This window comes from Numenius arquata, chromosome 2 (genome assembly GCF_964106895.1).
Source record: "Numenius arquata chromosome 2, bNumArq3.hap1.1, whole genome shotgun sequence".
Lineage (NCBI taxonomy): Eukaryota > Metazoa > Chordata > Aves > Charadriiformes > Scolopacidae > Numenius > Numenius arquata.
Window position 1 is genome coordinate 87,899,259 of NC_133577.1, and position 14,900 is coordinate 87,914,158.

The 14,900-nt window shown below is 36.5% G+C and overlaps 1 protein-coding gene across 1 annotated transcript in view; it reads right to left on the reverse strand.

Annotated features, from left to right (window-relative positions):
- METTL25 (methyltransferase like 25) overlaps nucleotides 1-14,900 on the reverse strand; it is a 59,827-nt gene that overhangs the window by 35,151 nt on the left and 9,776 nt on the right. Inside the window, exons 3-5 of the mRNA XM_074168219.1 lie at nucleotides 13,029-13,129; nucleotides 7,751-8,383; nucleotides 5,302-5,446 (exon numbers count right to left, since the gene is read on the reverse strand). Coding sequence (XP_074024320.1) covers nucleotides 5,302-5,446; nucleotides 7,751-8,383; nucleotides 13,029-13,129 — 879 coding nt within the window. The remainder of the gene's footprint in view (nucleotides 1-5,301; nucleotides 5,447-7,750; nucleotides 8,384-13,028; nucleotides 13,130-14,900) is intronic.

The window sequence follows — 14,900 nt, forward strand, 5'->3', positions numbered from 1 at the left end:
GAAAAGGTTTCTATTGGACAGCTATCATTGAAACTACCTATACAACTACACCTACATCATCTTTCAAATTACGAAATACTCATAAATGTAGCTCCTTAGCAATAGTAATGCTTATGAGTTTTTTCCTCAAAACAGATGATATCCTGTTGAAGAACTTCACTGGTTTCTAGACTGGTGATGATGTGTTTGGAGGTACAGAGGATGGAAGGAAGAGAACCAGAATGTAGAAACACATCAACTCCTTTTTAAGGAAATTCAAGTCTTTTTGAAAATATCTTAAATTTGCAGTTACTGTCTGTCAAAAGATAATCATAGTCCAGCTATTACATTGCCCCAGAAATGTATTAACTGAATACAAGATAAAACAGCTCCCAAAAATCCTAAGAATAGCTCCTAAACAGAGGCATAAAGGTTTTTTTAACTTAAAATTCATTAGCAAACTGATTTTTTTCCAGAAGAAGTGCTATAATGGCTCACTATATAAATAGGTTTATGTAAAAAATCTCTAATAAATAGTAAAATACTTACTACTCTGATGTAATTGACTATCTGATGCAGTAACAGTGAAGAAAAACCCCAAAGGAATCAATTATACTAATAGCTAAGTGCATTTTATCCGTAGAAGAATCTCTGTATAAACAGCCAATTCTCCTTAGAGAAAGCCAAAGTAAAATTACTCAAAATTTTCCAAGAGCTGTCATAATATTCCTTATTAACTGAAACTTAGTATTTGGTAGCGCTTATAACAGCAGTGAAATTTAAAGACGGGTGTTAGAAGTCACTGGTTTCAACTTTTTTTAATTGAATTGAAATTTGACATGACACAGCATCTCTTGGTTGTTGTAGTTACTAATAAATCAAAACAATGACATTCATGATCTTAAGAGTTCAAAATTGTTCCCAGCATAATTGGAAATGAGGTCCCATTACAAAAATTTCCAGCTGAATTTAGCTTATTTATAGACATTTAGAAGGACACTGTATACTGATTGCAATACACAGGACTGTGACGACTGACACCTACTTTCAAGAAATGCTCCTAAAGTATTCACAGAGGGTCCAATGGCAAACCGAATCAGGCAATCTTGCAATATCTTTAATATTTTTAGAATTTATGTGAAATGTAAGGCATTATTCCTCGTAGTCAGCTCCTCAGAGACAAAAATCCCAAACTTGCAATAGCCAAGGTAATTCAATAGCCCACCAAAAATAGCATAGTAACATTTTGTTGATATTTTGTCAACTCACTACCTGAGACTTATAAACACTATGTTAGGCATCAAAACAGGTAAAAATTCTTCCCATGAACATCCATTAATTCCAGTTAATATGAAGTGAAAAAGGAATTTTTTACTGGCCTCAAACAAGACTGATCTTGGCATTAAATAAAACTTAACTGCCAAACAACATACAGCCCATCCATCTCAAGTTATGGCAACCATCAGTCCAGAGCAGCTTTTTTGTGAGCTGGCACACCTGCTTCAACTAGGCTTTTGAGATCAATCATCTTCATTTACATGAAAGAATCAGTGAAGATGGAAAATGTGCTACTTTGGGGGAAACAGCTTTGAGGTGAACTTGCCACAACCTTGTCCTTAAGGGTGAGCACCTCAAGAAAATAAAGAAGCTTTTAAACTGAGCAAAAAGATAATATAGACATAAAATACAGCAACGACATTTTAAAAACACATTTTTAAAAATTTCAAAGCCTCAAAGCTACTAAGTCATGATAAAATAAGTATAAAATGCTTTATAACAGAACTTGCCACTGTGTCCTTGCAGGCAAGTCCTTGCTTACTCAACTGATTTCAGACAAATAAGTGATTTCCTGTGTTGCAGCAAATTCTGCACAATTCTCTCTCCTTCTTAGGAAGATCGTCTATCCATCACCATAGAGACCTAGCCCTAAGTCTACATCCTAACACTCTAATTAGCCTCCCCACGTAAGGCTTCTACAGGTCTCTGCAATCTCTGGTTGATGCTCAGATTAGCCAGTAGCTTCCCCGAGTTTAGAGTCAGAGCCTGGGTGAGTGAAGGACTACCTACAGCAGAGATTATATTGGCTCAGGGACCACACAAGCAAACTGGAAATACACAAGTGCATGTGACCCGATGGGATGCATTTCAGGAAGCTGTGGGAACTAGCTGGTGGCACACGAAGGCTACACTGTATCATCTTTGAAAGGTCACATCCATCAAGGGAACTTCTTGATGACAGGAAAAGGGCAAATATCACACCCATCTTCAGCCTAACCTCAGTTCTCAATAAGCTTATGGAGCAAATTTTCCTGGAAACCATGTCCAGACCCATGAAGACCAAGGAGGAGATTGACAATAGCTTACAGGAATTTCTCAGGGACTGACAAACTTTATTGCTTTTTGTGATGCAGTGGCTGGCTCCATGAACTAGGGGAAAGCATAGTCAGAGTTTACCTTCACTTTAGTGAGGCTTTCAGCAAGGCTTTCTATCTCTATAGACAAACTGGAAAGATATGACTCAGATAGGTGGACTTTAAGGGGGATAGAAAACTGATAGGGCTGTGAAGCTTAATAGTGAAGGCTGCAGGTGAAGGGATATGATTATTTGCCCTTTTTAGCACCTGTGAGAGTGAGAATATCTAGAGTGCTTCTTTGGGCTCTCCAGCCCACCACACTGACTTACTGGAATCTGTTCAGTGGTGGCAAGAGGACTGCAGGGCTGCAGAAAAGGTCAAAGAGAGATCTAACTGCTGTCTTCAACTACTTAAAGGAAAGGAAACAGAAAAGATTAAGCCAGACTCTCCTTGGAGGTGCACAATGAGAAGACAATAGATAAAGCTCCAAATTCTGAATAGATATGAGGAAAAAAACTCTGTGGTGAGGGAAAACATGGGAATGGGCTGCTGAGTCATTGCCCTTGGAGATATTCAAAACATGACTGGACAAGTCCCTGAACAACCCGATCTAAGCTGGCTATGCCTTGCGCAGTGATTTGGACCAGATGACCTCCAGAGGCCACTTCGAAGTTAAATTATGTCATCACAATTCTATGTTTTGGTCCATTTTGGAAGCAGTACCAAAATTCACCTGCCTCAGACAGCTGCAAGTGGAATTAGTTAATTTCTTGCACAGAGTGAATTGTTGGATCCATACCATCTGACTAGTTTCAGAGTCCCCTAGAATCCTCTACAATGTTTTGCCAGTTTGAAATCCATGCATACGAAGTGTAGGCACAAGCTGTTGCCCAAATTCTTTTCCAGTTTCCCGTTGAAGAAATTTTAGCTCTTGGATATTGTTGGTCCTTGTGTCCTTACCCTTCCACTGCATACAAGCCACACAAACAAGCCATATAATAAATGACTTTACCAGGGGAATACAACAACAGCATTTTAGATTTTAGAATACGTACCCTCATAGCAATAGTAAAAAAATAGCATTTATTTGAGCATCACTGGAACTACTTATGTGTTCTTTTCCAAGAAAAGAATACTGTAATTTCCTTTCATTCTGCCTAAAGATTCTTCTTTGAGGGTAATTTTTATCCTTCAAGCTGAGAAAAATCAAGCAGCCAGAAATTCCAATGTGCAATTTGGCTTCATTTCCACACTGCTATGAAACTGCAGTATCTCTTACCACTGTGCATCTGTTTTGCTTGAACTTAGAATAGGTTATCACATCTGATCCTTCGGTGGTGTCTGAGTAACAATAATTTAGTAAAGCTGGTCTGGAAAAAGTAATCCTACAGCTAGAACAGGAAGTTGTAGCCTCTTTGCAATAACAAGAAACAATGAAATGTTTCAGACACACAACTTTATAAGTGCCTGAAAAGTTCACCATTTTTTAAAACCCTAATGTAAACAAGAATTGTATGGGTTTTACTAATCACACTTAGTGAATATTCCTGTAACCTAGGAATTTCAATCGTATCTTCTTTTCTTTGTTTTTTTTGGGATCATCTGAAGTATTGTGAAATAAGTGAAACTAATACACTGCAAAAACTGTTAAAGCTGTTGCAGAGCAAGATAAAAACAACATGAAAAGATCATTAAAACAAGCAAGAGCTAGCATGTGTCATGGTCAGTCTGGAGTTGTGGCTTAGCTCCCTGAGCAGCCAACTGTTAAAGATCAGCAGCTGGGGTCCACCTGCCTTTCTGTCCGTGAAGTTCTCCGAAAGAGCTGAAATAAACTTTACCAATCCACCTTTCTCTCAAATTTGATTGATATGGTGATCAGGTTCTAAGACTTCAGGTCATTTAGATTACTCATCTACGTAACACTTATCCCAGGAAAGCCAGCTATTTAGTGCTTTTCATTATGCATTAAAAGCAAATGAGCTAAATTGAAATGAATACATTAATGCATGTGTAAGTCTGCACACTACACGAAAAAGTAGCAGAAGATACTGTTGAAAATGCTAGGGAAAACACAGCATTTGGATGTTGAAATAGAAAGCAACAGTTTTTGGCTGCCTATATCTTTTTTTATTATTTTATTTTATACTAGTTAACTGTTAACTTTGAAGTTGATATGCAGGCCGTATTAAACCAAACAGACTTCTGTAAACAGTAGACATCAGAAAGAACATGAGCTTTCCATGATAAACCCAACAACCCAGCACTATGCATTCACTCCATTTGTGCACAGGCAATCTATAAGTTTCTGTCGCTTGAAGGCTGTACAGAAAGGTAAAGAGTTTACCTTTCAAGTAAAGATATCAACTTTCTATCAAAAAATGGAAAAAAATCACACTTGAAGGAAAATTCGCTTGCAGTGTGAATCCCCAAATAATTTTCAGGTTGTCTCCCCAAGAAAAACTGTTATATATATAAACCGTTCCATAATGTTCTGAACTGGCAATGCCCCAGAACACAGCACTCAGATGAGTGTTTTTTAGAGTAATAACTTACATTACAAGGACTTAATTCTACTCATAGTTGTACATGTACAACTCAACATAAATGGATATTGCATGCAGAAAGCCAAGGGCAAAATCTGGTACAAAATATTTCAAAAGGATGAAAACATATTGGACCAAAAAAGTCTCCACATTTTACAAGTGAAGTAATGGAATAAAACCAGCTGTATTCATAACCACATAAAAACATTCTGCACTAATGTCCCTAATTTCAGTAAGAATATTAGGAATATTGGCACAACAGAAAAGCTACAGGGCATCCGGGAGTGAATGATCCACATAATATAATTAAAACCAGTAGTAAATAAGCCACTGGAAAGGAACAAACACAAGGAGGTTATTAATTAAAAGGTACAATATTCTCAACACGCAAACTGGCAGCCACAAGTTAAGCTCAGAAGAATTACCTTCTTGGTTTTCAAACTGTTCTGACAACAGATGATAGCAGCAGCCGACACTGCAAACTGCTTTGATTTCAGGCTTGGCAGTAAAAATACGTAATGTATTTGCAGCAAGATCGCCACATGTATGTAGACCCACCATCATACAGTCCTAAGAAGAATAAAAGAAAAAAAACAACAATAAAGCATCTCCCTCTTCAACTGAAAGAGCATGAATAACAACAACAAACTCCAAAACCCAAACATGCTGCAAATGGTTATCGAGCTGTAAGGTTTAAATACACAACTCCATGAGGACTCCTGCTGTTCTGTTCTAGAATTTTTCAATGCATAAAATAAAAGCTTGTCAGTGCTAAGAAAACAGGATGCATTGCCCCCGTGGAGTGATAGAGTGCTCATCACTTTGTTCAGGTAAGCAATTACGCATTGCTGCACTCTACCTTCACTGGCCATGAGGAAGCAGAAGTTCAAGACTATGAGTAGCAGCTGGTTTACCTGCATGGAAGGGAAAACCTATGTGTTGATTGGACACGGGCCATTTTCTCTTGTCTTTCCTAGCTTTCCTGTTATTGCTATTACTACCACTGTTACTTCCTTCTCTAACTTCAGATTTACTGCTGTAAATCCACTGGACTGATCTATGGCATTCCTGCTACTGTGAAGAGCAGGTTTTGTTATTTCCAAACCGTAGTAGCACTGCCACAGCTTTGCAGTGTGCCTACTACCGTTCAACAACAAATGGGCATTTTCTTCCATAGCAGAAAGTAAGAACTTCAGCTGCTCTTGTTCTTCTGTCCATTTTATTTCCTGTCTTCTTTTTCTTCAATTTCCCTTTTCCCTCTATTTCTCCATCCTAATTACCCCTCTTCTCACCATTTATAACAAGATTTGTCCCTTGGAGCATTATTAGTTGGAATCTACCTGGTAAACATAGCGTTGCTTTAAATTTCAGCCTTACTTATTAACAAGGTTATCAACAAGAAATTAGCCCAGGGGCATTCAATTGTGATACCTTTCTATAATCATTTTGACTTTCCATGTATATCTATTTTTGCTGCTCTACATTTGATTTTCTCACACATCTGTATTATATACTATATGTATGTGTGAAAGAGCAAACCTCCCCTTTCTTCCTGGATGCAATCCTGAGTAACATGCTCTAACATGCTCTGGGCAATCCTGCTTCAGCAGGGGAGTTGGACTAGATGATCTCTATGGTCCCTTTCAACTCTAAAAATTCAGTGAAATTCAGTGGAATTCCTCTGTTTTTTAATTTTTCCCATCCTCCTTGTCACCTTCCACTTTGTGCTGCTTCTCTGTGCTTGCCCTCTCCTTGTCTTTTTTTTAGATCTCTCCAATTTTTTAGATGGCAAAAGTTCAGTTTCGATCCAGCTTAGTTTTTAAAGACTTTTTTCCTATCAGTCAGCTTCAGCTCACCATTCCACAAAGCTTTTTTCCACATGCAATTATAGAAACAGTGGAACAAGAATAAAGTTTGGAAGCTAAGGAAAGACATGCATGTGCAAGGACAGCACTTAAACCCCAGGACAGGAGAAGTTGGAGGGATTCTTTCAGGATAAATCTAGTGGAAGATGGCTACCGCATGCCAGACAGAAGAAACACATTACGATGCTCAAGACTTCTGAACAACAGGAGGGCAGCCTATCTCTGTCAGGTACACTTTTGGACCATCATTGACTTCAGTGAGGTTGCCTGGGTATAACTGAAAGTACTTTCTGGACTGTTGGCTTAAGTGTAGCAAAAGACGATATCTGAGTATTAGTCCTGGGCTATGTACAAAGATACATTCTTACACCCATATTTCATTGGCAAATTCATTTCAAAACTTACAGTATAAATATCAATTTTTCCCATTCCCCATCAGCTAGTAAATTACTAAATGAACTTAAAGGAACTATGAAAAGTCAAAATATAAAAATATAATTTACAAATAGGGCTCAACAAACTTTTTATGTTGAGTACTATATATAATAAGTTCTCTTATGCCTTTAAAGTTTAATTGAAATTACAAAAATATCAAACTTTAAAAATAAGAAATTTCAGGCAAATTGAATTTCCAATGCTTAATATATCTATCTACTTGGTAAATATAACTCTTTTCATAATAATTAGATGTTATCTACAACCACAATTGTAAAATACCTGAATGTGCTAATAAGTATGCTGTTAACTTTGACAACTGAGTATTATCTACCCCACAAATTCTAAAGACTTCTTTACATATTCAAAATAATCCCAACACATATACTAAAATAGAAAAAAAATCTGTATCTGCTAGACGTACTTCTGCTAACTGGCTGAAAAACATTATTGGGCCAGAATATTCATTTTCAACACAGACAGCACTCTGTGTAGACTCATCAAACATTACGTATATATGAAAATGGCAATATAAAGACAACAGTCAATCTACTTAAAATACTAATAAAATAACCTCCAGATCTTTTATGATGTCACTGAGTTCTGTTTCTGCAGTGATGCAAGAGGTCAGTGGAAAATACAGATTTGATTCACTCGATTTGCTCGCTTTAGCCTGGAGAGATGCCATTTTTCTTTGCTCCTTCTCCTCTTCACAGAGCTCCCCACAGTTAGACTGAGATGAAGAAAAAACTTCTACAGCATCAGCAGGCAGAACTTTTAGAATAGAAAGAACCTCTTCAGAAAGTTTGCTCTCGTCAGACTGTGTCCGAGCCACCAAATCAACTTCAGTTTGTTTGCTGGTTTCAGATGTAGCTATTTCTGTGAAACCAGAAGAAGAAACTAAATCTTGGATAGGCACTTGGTCCTGATGTTGAAGGCTGCTGGTTTTATTTAAGAGCTTTTCATTGATTGCTTTACAATTCATTTCACTTTGCACTGGTCTATCATTTGCCTTTTCCAACCTCTGGCTTTCGACGTTTGCTTTTGCTCGATTCTGATATGCTCTCCAGTGTTTCTTCAATTTTCTGTTCCTTTCATGAGCGCCATTAGTGGTGGTGTTTGAGGAGTCAATTCCATAAACTTTTAAGTTATATTGCATGGACAAAAATGAACTCAGGTAGCCCTTTCCAGAACCTATATCAATCACCTAGACAATAGAAAAAAAATTTGCTGTATTAATGATCAACAAGATACATATTAATTACATGCAAAATAATTCCCTAAAAATTTAAGCATGGATTTAAAAATTACCCTACCAGTTATACCTCCTAGTACACTTAGTTCATTTGCTTTGTTGCTCCATCTTGTGATTAAAACACAGAATTAAGTCATAACTGATTTGTTTCAGAAAACAGACACTGCAATGCTTAAGCAATGCACATGTCCCGACTCTTCTGGGAAAGACTTTTAGTATATTTTTTGACACAGAAACTCCTTCCATTAAATAAAAAAACCATAAAACACTAACAACGCAACCTGCTCCTGCTAAGCTGGATCAGGATATAGAGTTAACCAAGCAAGCGTTCACAGTATTTAGCTTCAGGTACCTACATAAAAGAGTGGAGAATACACACTGTTAGATAAAAATTGTTTACCCAGGCTGCACATGGCTTTTTCATCTGCACTCTTCATGTGATATTGCTGCATATTTGCCATCTAGGTACACTATAATCCTCAAATTCTCTGCATGTATTCAGAACAGGAGTGGATTTAGTGAAACAGAATTTATAGAATATAAGCATACTTTTTGAAAACGTCATTTATTTGTCACATTTAGCACCAACATCCTCCTAGACTATTTAAAAGTAAGGGAAAGAAAAGTGCCCAAGGAATGATTTTACCCACTTTTTTATGTCACTGATATTACTACTATGCAGAATATGCACTCATCCACTTCTACAAGGACTTTAATTATTTCTGTGAGAGGCAGCATTTGGACACAGTCAGCAAGTGAATTATTCGTAACTCCTACGTGTGACCTCTAGTGGCTGTAAAGACAAACTGCTGTTCGAGTAAGGATTTTTTAGTTGTTTCCAAGTAAAAAGAAAACAGTAATATATTGTTAAATTAGCACTGGGAGAATAGTTTTAAAACGAAAGGAAAATTTGACTAAAAATAAGCAGGCAATGATCTTGTGCTAAACAAATAGACTGCATTAAATTAATCCCTGCTTTACCTTTCCTTGATTACATAAGGAAAGGTAATCAGCAATCCATAGTGTATCTGCCAAGCATGAACTTTTAAAATGAAATTTCCATGATATAATGAAATCCAAAGGTCTTGTCCACAGTGAGTTGGGTACTATGTTTAAACACAGTTTCTGGCACAGCATAATCAAGAAGTCCGTTTCTAGAAGCATTCCAATATTTCCCAGCACCAAATCACAAATTTAATGGATGCTGAATGCAGAATTATATCATACTTACATTACATATTGCAACTCTTGCTGCGCATGCTGCAATTTCCAAGGAAAACTTTCAAAAATATATTAAAGAAAGAAAACAAATGTGCATTTAAGCAAAGAGGAATCATCACTGGCTTGTTTTCAGAGTTTAATCAAGAACTTCTTTATAAAAGTTCCACTTGTATGATAGGAACAATGCTTAAAAGGGGCAGTAAACAACTGGAAAAAACCCTTTAGTTAGTTTGCTTTAATGTTTTCATTTAAATCATTAGCTAGAAGTGATTACAGTAGTAATAAAATTTTTGCTTTTATTCTCATTCTACTATTTATTATACTACATTATAAAATACCACAAGAGAGCAATATCCTCTACCACCCATTATACATTATGGGTATGGAGGTGAAATGGAGGGCATTTTTCAAGCTGTCAGTGATCTGTTATATCTGAAAGAAACACCCCGAGCACACGTGCTGTTGTAAAACATGTGGTGTGTTTTCATAGCTCTAGATTTTTTAATTAAATGCTGCATATATTTTGTTTTGTGAGAAGGATAGAAAAAATCAATAAGGAAAAAACTCTCCTAAAACTTTACAATTCCTATATTTTTTTAAGTTGAAAGGTAACCAAAACAAAAGGAGTTGCTTTTTAATAACTGAGAAGGAGGCTTTTCTTTTTTTTTTTTTTTTTAATGTAACTGGAAAGCTCTTTTCATATATTAGGGATTTGTAACTTTGCACAAATAAATTTTGTTACAGTGTATGACTAAAATGGAAAAAAGTTAATATAGAGCAGTCGGCATTTCATATTCAGTGATATATCGCAATAATATTTTTCATTAAATGTTACAATTTTTTCAAAAAATAAACAGAAAATAATCCTTTATATAAAGACACTCCAAGCCATCTGATAAAAGCGCATAATCACGGGATGAAATTGCAACATATTGACAGATAGTTAATAATGATCGGTTTGAGATTTTATTAGTAACCAGCCTCATTCGGGACTTAGGTTAGGTCATTAAGGTAGCTCTACTTTTTTACTCTCTGAACATGGGTTTTCCTTTCCTTTCATTCCTGAATCTCACAGGAGCTATTTAAAATCTAAATGAAAATGCTATATGAAACACCACCTTCCATCAAATACAGACAACATTTAGTGTTGCATTATAAGCAAATTATGCTCTCCTATGGCTTTTTCAGTACGTGAAAAGTCTTCAACACTTCAACAACTAACACTTGTCTGAAGCAAAAGGTAAGCAAGGCAAAAAACATGCTAATGATAGAAGAAATTACTTTCAGAAATCTGCTGCTACTGTCTGTCTATTCTTTACAGAGCGCATCCACTCTGTGGCTGTTGAGGGCACCCACAGTTGTCAATGTGGCCGCCTCTCGAAAGAGCTGCTGGAGAGACTGCCTTCCATCACCGTAAGCGATTGCAGATGCTCACAAATTGATTGCATCTCATCCAGTAATATTTGGCCTTAGTTGCAGCTCTATATTTACTGGGTAATCCCAGTTGTAAGGAGAAGACTGCCTAAAACAACTGCCTTTGCTTTTGTCAGTCATTCCTCACAAAACAGATGGTCAGCATTCAGAGTTTTGATCTCTGTTTCCAAGGATGCCACAAACCTGACCCCGAACCTATCAAGAGCACCGCATCATTTACATTATCTAAATTAAACACAGTCTGAGCCAAATAACTTCCCAAACAAAGTTCAGCTTCAGCAACTCGGAGCTGAATCCAAGTTTTGGAGCCTGCCCTTCAGTCTATGGTGGCGGCAGCAGGAACTCGGGGTGCTGCAGTGACATCTCTACACCTAAACTGAACAGAGCACAGCCATGTACTTCTATCCTCAGCACACAACTGGCCATACCATGAATTTTTAGCACACACGCCCCTGGTGCAGGTACAAAGTGGGCCAGCTACCACTCTCCCAGTAGAATGGCCAGGCACAATACGGCAGACGAGAAATACCAGAGACCATAGTAATACAGACTTGACCTGCCCAACTGCAGCTGTCTCTTCCCTCCCTACCCACATCTGATACATTAATTTTAAACTATACTCAGAAGTATTTACTTATGGGGGAAAAAAAAAAAAAGGATCAGGGGGAAGATACCTTACTAATCTTCCGTTTTAAACAAATATAGTGTGTTCTCCACACATCTTTGTGGGAATGAGTATTAGGGTAGAGGAAATTAGTCTCCATTTACACTTACAGCCCACTGCACAGAAAGCAAGTGCAGCTGACAGGTAGAAGAGAATATAAAGCAGCGTGCAGAGCCAGTAGACATCTACAGTTTAAAGTGAGGATGAAGCTACATTAGCCAGCTACCAGCATTATAGATATTAAAATGATTAGATCAACTCAGTTCACCGAGATACTTCAAAATTTAATCTTACTGCAACAAAGGTCTAAGACGTGGAATCTAACCGAAACTTACAGAAAAACTACATGTATGTAAACCGACAAAATGGTATTGGTGTACTGTTGTCTAAAAGAATGTGAAATACAATACTCAAAAAAGTCAAGTATTCTTGTGATCCTTGTGTTTTGTCAACAGATCCATAAGTAAATATCTGCAAGGTTTAAATGCAACAGTGATCTAGTGCACTGTACAATCATAACTACATGTGAAAAAAAAAGGTAAGCTACAATCAAATTTGAGAAAGGAATCCTGCAATTCTTCACCATCCGAGGATGGTCTTGCTATCTGATGCGTGGAACAGTCAATTCATAGAGTAGTCGCCAGCTGATAATGGTGTTGGGTGTCCAGATCTTATATGTGTTCTACCAAATGTATTTCAAGCACATTCTGCTAATTAAATCTCTGCTTAATCTGGTCTCCATTCAACCTAAAAAGGTCCTAACTAAATTCCTAATTGATAGATCTCCATCCATGTTAAATAAAGGTGAACAGCATTAAACAAGAATTGTGCCAGAATAAGATAAACTTTTGAAATTTCTCAAACTTATTGCTTTGGTGTCTATGTGGCACTCTTGCGTGCCTGACAGAAGGAGAAGAACGAAGTTTTGCTCTCCGACTGATGCTTATCGTAAATTGCCAGTAAACAAGGCAGTACCCGTGCGTAGCAAAAAGCAGTACAATATTTAGCTGCTTAACATATAGAGAATGATTATAATTTCATAAACTTTTTCATGAGTCATAAAATGATCATGATTCACTGAAAGGCAGCTCCTGTGGAAAGATACATTTGTCAACAAAATTGTCCTTCAGCTTGGCCCTAAAGGCTCTTCTTTAGCTACAATTATTTATAGGAAAATAAGAACAGCAATGACAGAGTATCAAAATTATATATTCAAGCACAACTAGAAGAATAATTTGGAAGGAACACAGTAACATACATTAAGAAATGCTTTCTTACCTGCTTTATACCACAATACTTCACTATGTTGTCTACCAACTCTGACATCACCTGCACTTCATGTGATTTCTTACTATTCATAAACTCATCAGTTTTGATACCTGTATCAGATTAAGAAAATAAATACAGGTTAACACAGCCCATAATAATAACGATTTGTGATCAATCAGAAAAAATACCAGCCTAAAAATACATTATAGTATTTTTATATTTTAAGGATAGTAATTTTCAATTAAAAACTCATTGCATTATTACAAGATTAACTTCTGAATTACAGATGAATTAGTAATATTCAACTCATTATAAAACTTAGTACTGTTAGTGTGTTTTTTTTAAGATGTAGCATATCTAATACCTGACCAGATACTAAACAACAGCTGCTACTATAAAACTGTACTATTTCTTACTGTTCATTAAAAAATATTTATTTTTGTGTCTTCTATCATGTTTATATATATGAAATACAAGGGCACAGACAATTAATAATCACATGGTACGGCTTAATTCTGCAGATTTGCTCACAATATCAAGTGGGAATAATCTCAAAAGTTATGAGCGATGCTGGGGAAATTCAAAGGAAAATGCACTTTTTTTTTTTTTTTTTTATTTACCCTGTGGAAGGGTTACAAAACTGTTACATCTCTATGGCAGAAAATCACTCATTTCAGTGTGGCTGGAGAATCTGTTAATGAGATGGAGTCAATCTCTACCACAGGTTTACTGCTTGCGGAGAACACCAAGAACCCACTTGCTAATCTCTACATCCCCCAACCAAAGGAGGAGCTTGGAAGTCGCTCCCTTGGGAGAAACCCACTCATTTTTCTTAGGCGACCAACACCACAGCACACTTGGCTCTAGTTAAATTGATGAAGAAGATGGATGATGAAGAAACTGGACCGTTACTGATGAGCATGCTCCTAGAAAAGAAGACTTTTCTACATGACTAGGCAGATTAATACACTTTCCCATTCCCTGCTTTTTGCACAGTATGTGTTCATCTGTCCAGAAACTGATCATTAGGCAAAAACTAGGTTCATTCCTTGATCAGATCATTCTGGGAACAGAGCCAAGAGTGTTACTTCTTTAAAAGAGAGTGGGGAATTGAACTGAGCTCATGAGAAACCTAGTGTTTTCTCTATTTTTCCCAAGACCCCCAGGATCTCTCTACTTCTTAAACATCTGTTTTTTTTATAATAAACTGTTATGACAATACTTAAAATCTAATATAGACTCTATGAACTGACAAAAGAAAAAATAGACTAAAATACTTTTGAACAAACCAAATAGCAGAAACAAGTGTTTGTCATTTCACTAAAGGCTCTCCTTAACTTTAAAATTGGGAAGATCTACAGTGTCCTAAAAACTCTTAATTTGTAAGAATTTCAAATGAAAGAAAAAAAGACAAGAAAAAAATTTAAAAAAAAAAGAAAGAAAAAAAAGTCCTTCTTTTTTGTTTATATTTGAACATTTTTGTGTCTGGATAAGCTCATCAGAAGCAGCAGCAGAATGGTAACAGGAAGAAACAGACATTTAACTTCTTGACAGAAATAAATTGTTTGACTGTTCTCCAAAGCAGCACTGTCACTTTGAACAATCACCACATATTGCACTTTTTACTCTTTGCAATAGTATGAACTCAAAAGACTGAATTGGGCAATGCTGTGTGAAGTACCATTTCAGAGTACTTAACACAAATTAAGTATTTCAAATATGGAAGAAATCCAGAAATCCGAAAACAAGACCCAACTTACCAAAGCTGAGGTTCCAAGTTGAAAAATCATAGTTTGCTTATATCTGCATATATAAAGTATTTATCACCTTAGTGACTAAAGTTCCTTAAACCCTTTTGAGACTTCTTTTCCTACTTTGTTC